This window comes from Lynx rufus, unplaced genomic scaffold (assembly GCF_022079265.1).
Source record: "Lynx rufus isolate CCGP_SWC_20201006 ecotype Redwood Valley unplaced genomic scaffold, mLynRuf1.p SCAF_12, whole genome shotgun sequence".
NCBI lineage: Eukaryota > Metazoa > Chordata > Mammalia > Carnivora > Felidae > Lynx > Lynx rufus.
In genome coordinates, this window is record NW_025814826.1 from 8156540 (window position 1) to 8168687 (window position 12148).

At 38.4% G+C, this 12148-nt stretch overlaps 1 protein-coding gene across 2 annotated transcripts in view; it reads right to left on the reverse strand.

The window, feature by feature from the left end:
- ATP6V1H (ATPase H+ transporting V1 subunit H) overlaps positions 1–12148 on the reverse strand; it is a 113593-nt gene that overhangs the window by 47834 nt on the left and 53611 nt on the right. For both annotated transcript variants that reach the window (XM_047073925.1, XM_047073924.1), the window contains 2 exons: positions 5170–5348; positions 2670–2795 (listed from right to left, as the gene is read on the reverse strand). In XM_047073925.1, coding sequence (XP_046929881.1) covers positions 2670–2795; positions 5170–5348 — 305 coding nt within the window. The remainder of the gene's footprint in view (positions 1–2669; positions 2796–5169; positions 5349–12148) is intronic.

The window sequence follows — 12148 nt, forward strand, 5'->3', positions numbered from 1 at the left end:
AAAAGCAAACGAAAAGATGACCAACATCACGCATCACTGGAAAACAAGGAGATGACACTATCCACCTTCGTTGTGAAAATGGCAAAACCCTGAACACTGGCACCACCAGACGCCGGCAAGGACGTACAGCAACAGGTACGCTGATTCACCGCTCACGGGGATGCCGAAAAGTCCAGCCACCCTGAAAGGCAGTTTGGCACTTTCTTATAAAACCAAACCTGAGTCTTACCATGCCATCCATACTCCCTTCAGATTCACCCCAGTGAGTTGAAAGCTTACGTCCACATAAGATCCTGCACGTGGACCTTTAGAGCAACTTTATCTACAGTGATTGCCAAAACCGTGAAGCAACCAAGACGTCCTTCGATGCAGAAACCATGGTACAGCCGTACAATGGGACAGTCAGCAATAAAAAGAAAAGAAAGAAGAAAAAGCAATGAGCTACCGAGCCACAAAAAAAGATGAAGGAACTCTCAATGTGCGTGGCTAAGGGAAAGAAGCCGGTCTGAAAAGGTTGTATACTATCTAATTCCAACTCTAGGACATTGTGGAAAAGGAGAAACTACAGGACAGAAATAAGACCAGTGGTTGCCAGAGGTTCAGGGAGAGGGAGGAAGAGCAGAGCGAGTAGGTGGAACGTGGGAAATTTTTAGGGCGGTGAAACTATTCTAGGTAACACGGTAATAGGGGACATGTGGTATCAGTCAAAACCTACACAGCATATAACACAGAGTGAACTAGACAACAGAAAAAGTGAGCCCTAATGTAACTTACAGACTTCAGTTAAAAATAATGTATAAATATTGGTTCATCAGTTGTAACAAACGTACCACACTAATGCAAGATGTTAATAATAGGGGAAGAGAGAATATATGAAAACTCTCTGTACATTCCCCTCAATCTTTCTGTAAACCTAACATTCTAAAAATTTAAATCTATTCATTTTAAAAGTTACAGTATGATGTGTGTGTGTGTGTGTGTGTGTGTGTGTGTGTGTGTGTGTGTGTAGGGGAGAGAGAGGAATTCTTGCATTGTTTCTAACAGCAAAATCTGGCAATAGTATTAAATATCCATCAATGGGAGACTGATTAAACACGATACAGAAAAAAAGAAGAAGGCAAAAGACTCACATTTCTGAATTTCAAAACACACTACAAAGTAAAAGTAATCAAGACAGTAGGATACTGGTATCAGAACAGTCATGTAGATCAACAGAACAAAACCGAACGTCCAAAAATAAACCCATGTGTCCACAGGTCAACTGAATTTCAATAAGGGATACCATGACAATGCAATGGGGAAAAATAGTCTTTTCAACAAATGTTACTGGGATAACTGGATAGCTACATGCAAAAGAATGAAGTTGGACCCTTACCTCACATCATGTACAATAAAATTCGAAAGGATCAAAGACTCAGATGTGGGGCGCCTGGGTGGCTCAGTCAGTTAAGCATCCGACCTCGGCTGAGGTCATGATCTCACGGTTTGTGAGTTCGAGCCCCGCGTTGGGCTCTGTGCTGACAGCTCGGAGCCTGGAGCCTGCTTCGGATTCTGTGTCTCCCTCTCTCTCTGCCCCTCCCCCACTCACACTCTGTCTCTCTCCCTCTCTCAAAAATAAACATAAAAAAAATTTTTTTTTAAGACTTAAATGTACGTGCTAAAACTATAAAAATATTACAGAATACAGAGGAGTAAATCTTCAAAACCTTGGTTTTGGCAATGGATTCTTCAGTAGGACACCAAGAGCATGAGAAACAAAAAAAAAAATAAACTGGACTTTATCAAAATTTTTAAATGTGCTTCCAAGGACTCTATCAAGTAAGTAACAAGATAACCCAAAAAATGGGGCACCTGGGTGCCTTAGTATGTTGAGCATCTGACTCTTGATTTCAGCTCAGGTCATGATGCGAGCGTCGTGGGTTCGAGCCCCAAGTTGGGCTCTGTGCTGACAGCTCAGGGCCCGGAGCCTGCTTCAGATTCCGTGTCTCCCCCTCTCTCTGCCCCTCCCCCACTTGTGCTCGCTCGCTCTCGCTCTCTCTCTCTCTCTCTCTCAAAAATAAACATTTAAAAAATTTTTATTAAAAATGGTGTTGGTTCAATTAGACATCTACATAATGAAAATAACTGTATCTTGACCCCTACTTTGTACCTTACCCAAAACCAATTCTAGATGGAATAGAGATCTAGTTGTGAAAGGTTCAAACAGTAAATCTTCCAGCAGATGACCTGGAAATACATCTTCATGACCCCATATGGGGAAAAACTTCTTAACCAGGACACTAAAAAAAAATACTAGCCATAAAGGAAAAAATTAATCAATGGAGCCACACTAAAACCAAAGAGTGAAATGGTATGTGAAAGAGTAGAAGAAAACAGTTGAGATGAACAGATATAAGACCTCTTGTTCAGAATACATACAGATCTCCTATTAAAAAATTTTTTTTAAATGCCTGAACAACCAATTCTGGAAAAATAGATATCCAAATGACTGATAAGCAGATGACAAGGTATTCAACCACATAAGGAAGGAAGAAAATACAAATTAAAATCATGAAATAACTAAAATTTTTTATTATTTTTAAAAATTTATTATCACTAGTGACAAAAATACATTGGCAAGGAGGTGGAACAACAGGTATTAAGAGTGTGAAGTGAAATTTAAAACTTACTTTAAGAGCTCATAATTCTTCTCATTTAATCTCACAGCATTTTCTCTCCAAAATTTCTCAGATTTGTGCACAGGACTCCACTCCAGTCTTCCAGATTTAAGCTCTGAGCTATATTCATCAAATGAGCTACAAAAAAATTTTAAGGATCTCAAAGTTAAGAAAAATCTAAGAGTTGCTCCAAAATTAAGCAAGACATTTTTACCATGTTAATCATACCTCAAGAGAAGAAAAACAAAAATTCTTCACTGATGATTTAACTGCAAAGACTGACCATCCTTTGTATACTAACAAACTACCACTAAACGAAGTTTAAACAGCTTAAATAATCTTTAATAAACCATGTGAAATTTATTCAAGGTCCTAAGGTCCAATACTCCTGACAAATTGGAGTGCTCAAAATGAGGTTTACTGAAAGGAGCATTTGCTTTCAAAATCTTTGTCCTAATAAATAAAGTATAATCAGTATAATGTCTGATAATCTAGCAGAGTTTCCACCGCACCACTTAAAATACTGTATTTGCCAGACCACTAGATGCGTTAATGTGAATCTATATAAAAGTATGTTACTTAAATAGCATATTCCAATACTATAAATGTCATAAACCACTATAGTGTATTATGCAATGAAAAATACACACACGGGTATAATATTGCACAATGTGATTACAAACACTGTAAAGGTAATTCACTAAGTTAACATTATAAATTAAAAACAAAAACCTCTGCATAAAACAAACTGCACTGCAATGCAATTAAAAAAATCATTCACTATGTATCAAGTAACTTAATTATTCAAAGCTTCATTCTATAAAAAGTGTTTAGTGTTATCAGCCAATGGTTGGCTGGGCATCCTTCTAAGTGAAAAGTGAAAACTTAAAAGGACATGGCTGGACATCCTTCCAAGTGAAAAGTTGAAAAAGATTTAGCCATTTAAATACTGACTGGTAATTCAATATAACCAGAATTTTACTGGTTAAGTTGAATAGAGTGTTCTATTAAATAAAGTACTAATTTACTTTAATGTAAGGCCAATCGGAGTAAGAAGTAAACTAATGCTGTTTAACATGAATAGCCTAAACCTTTAACAGCAAAAACAGAGACAAAGCTCTTTTACCTATACCCATCACCTGACTGGCTTTAATGTGAAGAGCAGGATTTTTCAAATTACCAAACTCAACATGAAGAATCAATACATAATAATAATTGGCTAACATGGATTAAATAATTTAGAAAGCTAAGTATCACTAATCTTGTTCATTTTTAAGAGATCTCAAATCATTATTACAGAAGAACTGATAACAGATTTATAAAAATGAACTTAATAAAATTTGTAAAAACTTCAAGTCTACTGCTGGCCAGGCTAGTTTATTACAATCCAGTTACTCACATCTGAAATTACAGAAAGACAAAACTCATTTGCCTCCCTCTACAACGCCCATGATAGACCACTGGTCTCGGTGACACATCCCATCTCTACAGCAGCACTTGGGCCTTGGGATTAAGAGCTGCACTGAATTATCTGGTAAATACATTTCTGGAACACATACTACACCGAAGGCATTTGCTGGATAGTTGAAACCTCACAACAAATCCTACCAGGTTAGAATTTTTATTGCTATTTTACCAAAAGGAAAACTGAGGCTTTACAAAGTCAAGAAGCTTGTCAAGGCCAAGTGTGGACAAAGTGGCCAGACAATTCAAACTGGGTTCAGCCTGGCTCCCAAACCCAAACCACCTACACAGAAAGATCTACTTCTACACAGTAATTCCCTTTTAGAAATGTATCGGTAGTTTAAAAACAAAGGATATATATGTTAATGGGAAAGATCAATACATTATTAAACAAAAATGAACAGTTCCAGAAGAATATGCAGAACCCCATTTGTATATGCGTTTGTGTGTGTGCATGCACACATGTGTCAGGGGAGCAGGGCTAGGAAGGTTTTTCTGGAAGCAAACACAAAAGTGGGGGCGGGGATGACTAGGTGGAAGAGGTATGGAGTCCCTTCTAGAACTATGTAAGGATTCTTTTTTCTCTTACTGCATCGTACATCATTTGTGTAATTTTTAATATCAAAAATAAAGAACACAATAGGAACTTCAAAAAAGCAGGGAAAAAAATACTCTTTCCGTTTACGGCCAAACATCCTTCAAAAATTAACGAGTACTGTTTAAAAAGATTCTAAACCAGGGGGAGATTCTTAAGGGGTTCCAGAGTGACACCAACATCCTGTGGGAGTAAGTCAGATTTCAGACAAGAGAAGGGTGGGAATCTCCCCAAAAGAGAAGACGTAACACAAAGCTCTAACCAACTGTTACCATGGTGATGAGCCAGTTGTCCCCCACCCCCCATATCCCCAATTCTTAACAGAAGACATAATGTTTCAGTGAAATCTTTTGAGTTTATAGTTAGTAACAAATTTAGACTTTCTGAAAATACTAGGAAAGTCCAACGAGGCCCAATATATCCAGCCTGTGAGAATTTTTTGAAATAACATACCTAAGGTCTTGGACACTCTCACCAAGTTTTTCCAAAAGAAATTTTATATCTTCACTGATATCTTCATCGTCGTACTTCTGCTGCTCCAAGTTCTCCAACTGTTTCAGAACTTTGCACTGGATCATGGCCAGGGCATATTCTTGGCGAGTTTCTCTTTCGGTCGATTTCTCCAAAAAGTTCTGAGTTAGACAAACACGTGAGAAAACCGTGTAATTTCTTTATGTGATATTCTTAGACCCCTGCACTACTCCTGCGCCCTCTCTCCTCCTCTATTCTCAGGTTAAGCGAAGACTATATCACAAATCCTCATCTCTTTCCTGAGCACCTGTCCCACATCAAAAGCGTATTTCTTATTCCTCGCTTGCTTACTTACTGGCTTAACCACACATTTACAATCATTGAACCGGACGGGCCTCGAAACACTGGACGTGTTTACAGTTAAGCCCATCAGATCCTTTCTCACAGCCCTGCTTCTGGGCACACCCAGTGAACTTCTCATCCGTTAGCCACCTAGTACTTGGGATGCTACGGAAGAATGTTTCTCCAAGTATCTCTAGAGTTTCTCAGTCAGTCACCCTTTCCCCTCTCATCAACCTGCAAATGCACAAAGGACATTGCCTGAACAATTATCAAAAAAGTTTTGTGACATTCTGGCAAATTCCCTCGTTTTCTTCTGTAGTTTTTCTACTTAGAAGAATACTTATGAAAAGAGCAAAGGAATCCTAAATATACTGGACCCTTAATACGGATTTGAACTGTGCAGGTTCACTCTTCTGCAGATTTTTTTTTGATAATTATAGTACAGTACTGGAAATGCATTTTTTTTTAATTTTTTTTTTCAACGTTTATTTATTTTTGGGACAGAGAGAGACAGAGCATGAACGGGGGAGGGGCAGAGAGAGAGGGAGACACAGAATCGGAAACAGGCTCCAGGCTCTGAGCCATCAGCCCAGAGCCCGACGCGGGGCTCGAACTCACGGGCCGCGAGATCGTGACCTGGCTGAAGTCGGACGCTTAACCGACTGCGCCACCCAGGCGCCCCTGGAAATGCATTTTTATTCCTTACGATTTTCTTAAAAATTTTTTTTCTAGCTTACTTTATTGTAAGAATACAGCATAAGATACATGACATACAAAATATGTGTTAATCGTCTGTTTATCAGTAAGGCTTCTAGTCAACAGTATGCTATTCATAATTAAGTTTTGGGGGAGTCCAAAGACATACATGGATTTCCGACAGCACAGGGGGTCAGCTCCCCTAACCCCTACACTGTTCAACTCTATTTATAAAAATAAACTGTTCGTTGAATGAACCAGTATTTCTAAGCAAAGACTATGCTCAGGCTTAGGGACAGAAACAGACAAGCTCTCAAGAAAGCTACCTTCACCAAGATGGTAAAGGCGGCCTGTCAAATGCCTCCCCTCCACATACACACACCCACCCCCCCACACACAAATCCTGTAATGACAGTTCCAAGTCAACTGTACCAAAATATGAAATTTTTAAATTTATTTTTGCAAGCAAATTATATTCCTAGTAATTATGCTAAACAAACACATTAAGAGAGTTAGCTCAGCATATGTAAATTAGAGATCGATCCCTATCAAAATTCCAATGGAATTCCAAAATTCCATTTTTCACAGAAGTAGAAAAAACAATCCTAAACTTTGTATGGAACCATAAAAGACCCTGAGTAACCAAAGGAATCCTGAGAAGAACCAAAGAAGAACAAAGCTGGAAGAAGAACAAACACATTTCCTGGTTTAACTAAACTACAAAGCTTTATTAATCAAAACAGTATGGCACTGGCATAAAATACACACACACACAAATGGAACAAAATAGAGAGCCCCGATATAAAACCCCACATATACAATCAACTAATATTTGACAAAGGAGCCAAGAAAACTCAATGGAGGGGCTGTCTGGGTGGCTCAGTCGGTTAAGTGTCCAACTCTTGATTTCAGCCCAGGTCATAATCTCACAGGTCATGAGATCAAGCCCCGCATGGGGCTCCTCACTGACAGTGCTGGAGCCTGCTTAGAATTCTCTCTCCCCCTCTCTCTCTGCCCCTCCCCTGCTCATGCACATGTGCGCTCTCTCTCTCCCTTGCTTGCTCTCTCTCTCAAAAATATATACATACATAAAACAGCACTCAATACAGAAAGGATAGTCTTTTCAATATATGATGTTAGGAAAACTGTATAATCACATTCAGAAAAATGAAACTGGTGCCCTATCTTACACCACTCACAAAAATTAGCTCAAAATGGATTAAAGACTTACACATAATGAAGCTGTCGACCTCCTAAAAAAAAAAAAAAAAAAATAGGGAAAAAGTTCCCTGACCTTGATCTTGGCAATGATCTTTTGTATATGACGCCAAAGTACAGGGAAGAAAAGCAAAAGCTAGCAAGTGGGGTGACATCAAACTGAAAAGCTTCTGCACAGCAAAAATAACTAAAATAAAATAAGATAAATAAAATAAAATAAATTAAATTAAAAAATGAAAGGTATCCTGGTGGATGAAAGAAAATATTTGCAAAGCATGGTATCTGATAAGGGGTTAACATCCAAAATATATGAAGAGCTCATACAAGTCCATAACAACCACAACAAAATGATTTAAAAATGGGCAGAGGATCTGAATTGACATTTTTCCAAAGACATACAAACGACTAACAGGTACATAAAAATATCACGACTCAGCAGAGAAATACAAATCAAAACCACAATGGAATATCACCTCAAAAAACAAAAGGTAACAAGTGGTTTCAAGGTTATGGAGAAAAGTGCACACTCGTTCACTACTGATGAGAACATAAATGGGTGCAGTCAGTATGGAAAACACTATGAAGGTTCCTCAAAAAATTAAAAATAGAACTGTCATATGATTCAGCCATTCCACTTCTAGGTATTTATCCAGAGGAAATGAAAACAGAGTATCAATGAGATTATCTGCACTCCCATATTTATTGCAGCATTATTCACAACAGCCAAGACACAGGAATAATCTAAGTGTCCAACAAAGGATGAATGGATAAGGAAAATGGGGCATAGGGGTGCCTGGGCGGCTCAGTCAGTTAAGCGACCAACTCTGGCTCAGGTCATGATCTCATGCCTCAGGAGTTCGAGCCCTGCATTGGGTTCTGTGTTGACAGCTCAGAGCCTGGAGCCTGCTTTGGATTCTGTGTCTCCCTCTCTCTCTGCCCCTCCCCCATTTGCGCTCGCTCTCTCTCTCTCAAAAACAAATACACATTAAAAATATTTTTTTTAAATTTTTTTTCAACGTTTATTTATTTTTTTTGGGACAGAGAGAGACAGAGCATGAACGGGGGAGGGGCAGAGAGAGAGGGAGACACAGAATCGGAAACAGGCTCCAGGCTCCGAGCCATCAGCCCAGAGCCCGACGCGGGGCTCGAACTCACGGACCGCGAGATCGTGACCTGGCTGAAGTCGGACGCTTAACCGACTGCGCCACCCAGGCACCCCTAAAAATATTTTTTAAAAAAAGGAAGAAAATGGGAGTATATATACACAATGGAATATTATTCAGCCATTTAAAAAAAGGAAATCTTGCCATTTATGACAACACAGACTTTCAGGGCATTATGCTAAGTGAAATGGTAGAGAAAAACAAATGCTGTATGAACGCATTTATATGTGGAACCTTTAAAAAACTGAAATTAAAAAAAAAAACACACCCATAAATATAGAGAACAGACTGGTGGTTGTCAGATGCAGTGGATGAGAGGTGGGCAAAATGGGTGAAGGGGACCAAAAGGTACAAGTTTCCAGTTATAAGATAAGGGAGTCCGAGGGATACAATGTACAGCATGATGACTACAGTTAATAGCACTATATGTATATCTGAAAGGTGCTAAGAAAGTAGATCTTACAAGGTGTAATCACAAGACAAAATTTGTAACTATGTGTGGTGATGGATGTTAATTAGACATACTGGGGTGATTATTTCACAATATATACAAATATTAAAGTGTTATGCTATATACCTGAAACTAACAAAACATCGTATGTCAATTATATCTCGATTTTTTTAATAAAGGTAAACAACCAATTTTCAGATACTGAAATTAATTGGTCACCACCAGACCTGTGGTAGAAGGCATGTGAAAGCATGGGTGGGCAAACTTTCTAAAATGGGCCAAATAATGAATACTTTAGGCTTTGGGGGTTCCATCATAGCTATTCAATTCTGCCATTATAATGCAAAAGCTGGCATACAAAATACAGGAAAAAAAAAAAAAAAAAAAACACAGAAGTGTTCCAGGAAAGCTTTATTTACAAAAACTGACGGTGGGCCAGAACTGGCCCATGAGCTACTACAGACTGACGAGCCCTGAGCTAAAGGGAATTCTGCAGGTGACAGAAGTGAGACCGCCAAATGGAAAGCTGAACCTTCAGGACACAAGGAAAAACAACAGACATGGTAAATAGTTGAATGAATACAAAAGACTATTTTTCCCTCTTCACTTCTGTAATACAAATAAGACTGTTTGAAAGAAAAGTTAAAGACTCTAATACAGGTTTTTTTTTTTTTTACCTATGTAAATATATTTATATGTCAACTATAGAATAAAAAAGAGAGAACAGACCTGTATGATTTCAAGTTCTTACATTTTACATAAAAGAGTACAATGTTAACTTTAATGGGAAAAGTTAAGGATGCATATACTGTGCTACCAAAACAAGCTCTAAGAAATAAACACTACAGGGGCACCTGGGTGGCTCGGTCAGGTAAGGGTCCGACTTCAGCTCAGGTCATGATCTCACAGTTTGTGGGTTCGAGCCCCGTGTCAGGCTCTGTGCTGACAGCTCGGAGCCCGGAGCCTGCTTCCGATTCTGTGTCTCCCTCTCTCTCTGTCCCTCCCCTACTTGCGCGCGCTCTCTCTCTGTCTCTCTCTCTCTCAAAAATAAAAATATTTTAAAATTTTTTAATAAAAAAATTTAATTAAAAAAAGGAAACACTACAAAGAACATTTAAAGGTCAACAGAAAAATTAAAATGAAATTCTAAAAGGGATTCAGTTACCTCAAGAGAAGGCAAGGATGAAAGAAAGAAGAACAAAAAACAGATTAAGACCAACAGAAATAGTACAATGGTAGGCCTAAATTCAACTGTACCAATAATTATTTTAAATGCCAGTGAACTGAATGCTCCAGTTAAGAGGCAGAGGATTTGGGGATTAAAATTCAAGACTCAAGTATATGTGGTCTAAAAGAGACAAACTTTAAATATAAGACGTAGACAGGTTGAAATCAAAAGATGGAAAACCATAAGCATAAGAAAGCTGGCATGTCAAAAAGAAAGAAAAGAAACTGAAAGAAAACACAAGAAAGCTGGCCTGTCTATATTAATTCCAAATAAAGTAGTTATCAAGAGAAAAAGCATCACCAATAATAAAGGACATTTCACAACGACTCAAGGAAATTTTCCTGTTACATCAGGAAAATGTAACGTACACAGATGTATTAATAACAGAGCTTCAAAATACGTAAAGCAAAAATTGGCAAAACTGAAGGGAAAAACAGACAAATCCATAAATAATAGCTGGCGATTTTAACAACTCCCACTCTTGGCAATTGATAGAACCACTAAACAAAACATCAGTGCAGAGAGGAGCTGAAAAACGCTCTTAACCACCCTGCTTTAATTTACATTTTACAGAACACTATACATCTGCAAAATATACATTCTTTTAAAGCACACATGGCACATTCACCATGACAGACCATAAGTCTTGTTTAAAACAAGTCTCAAATCTCAAAGAATTGAAACTTATTAGAATATGTTCCCTGACCATAATGAAATTCAGTTAAAGACCTTAAGCTGCGGGGAGACCTAAATTCTGATAACCTCTTCCTTTGTGATACTCTTCCCTTCTTCCTTTGCTTTTTAAAGACTTTATCTATTATTTCACAAAGTTTTCTGTTGCTTTTTCTAGTTATTTTTCTTACTATCTCTTCTAACTTCAGAAACACATCAAAACACAGGACTTTAGCATCCAACTTCGTTCGGCTCAGGTCATGATCTCGCCGTTCGTGAGTTCAAGCCTCGCATCGTGTTCTTTGCCCTGAGCTGCGAGCCCACTTCGGATCCTCTGTCTCCCTCTCTCTCTGCCCCTCCCTCACACATGCGTGCTCGCTCGCTCTCTTTCAAAAATAAAAATAAATCTTAAAAATAATTTTTAAAAAAGAAACATATCAAAACACTTTTGCTCATATGATCCTTTGTTATTTCACTGTATATTTGCTGACTAAAGAATTCAACTTCCTAATGAAGGTATTATCATAACTCACGATTTCAACAATAACTTCAACACAATCAATATAATAACTAACAGCAGCACTACTGTGTTCTTCTAATACCACCTTTCCTCTCAGTTCTCCAAGATAACAGAACTTTGGAACTTAGGTCATACTTGATTCTTCCCTTTTCTTCAATCCTGAGTCAAATCAATGAGCCTGTTCATTTTCCCTTCAAAACATGTTTTAATTTCATTTTCATTTCGTTAATAAAGAATGAAAACGAACGAATGGATCATGAAATAAGAAACTGAATTTGTGGGGCACCTCGGTGGCTCAGTCGGTTGAGCGTCCAACTCTTAATTTCAGCTTGGGTCGTGGTCTCAAGGTTCAAGAGATTGAGCCCCATGTTGGGCTCTGCACTGACAGTGCAGAGCCTGCTTGAGATTCCCTCTCTCTCTCTCTCTCTCTCTCCCCCCCTCTCTGCCCCTCCCTGGCTCTTGTTCTCTCTCTCTCTCAAAATAAATTAACACTAAAAAAAACAAAAACAAAAACAAAAACAAAAACTGAATTTGCCCAAACAAACCTAGACAATCTGGCAGCAGCTTATTCTTTAAAGGCCCCAAAACTCTGGGCGCCTGGGTGGCTCAGTCAGTTAGGCAGCCGATTCTTGACTTCAGCTCAGGTCATGATCTCACAGTTGTGAGACTGA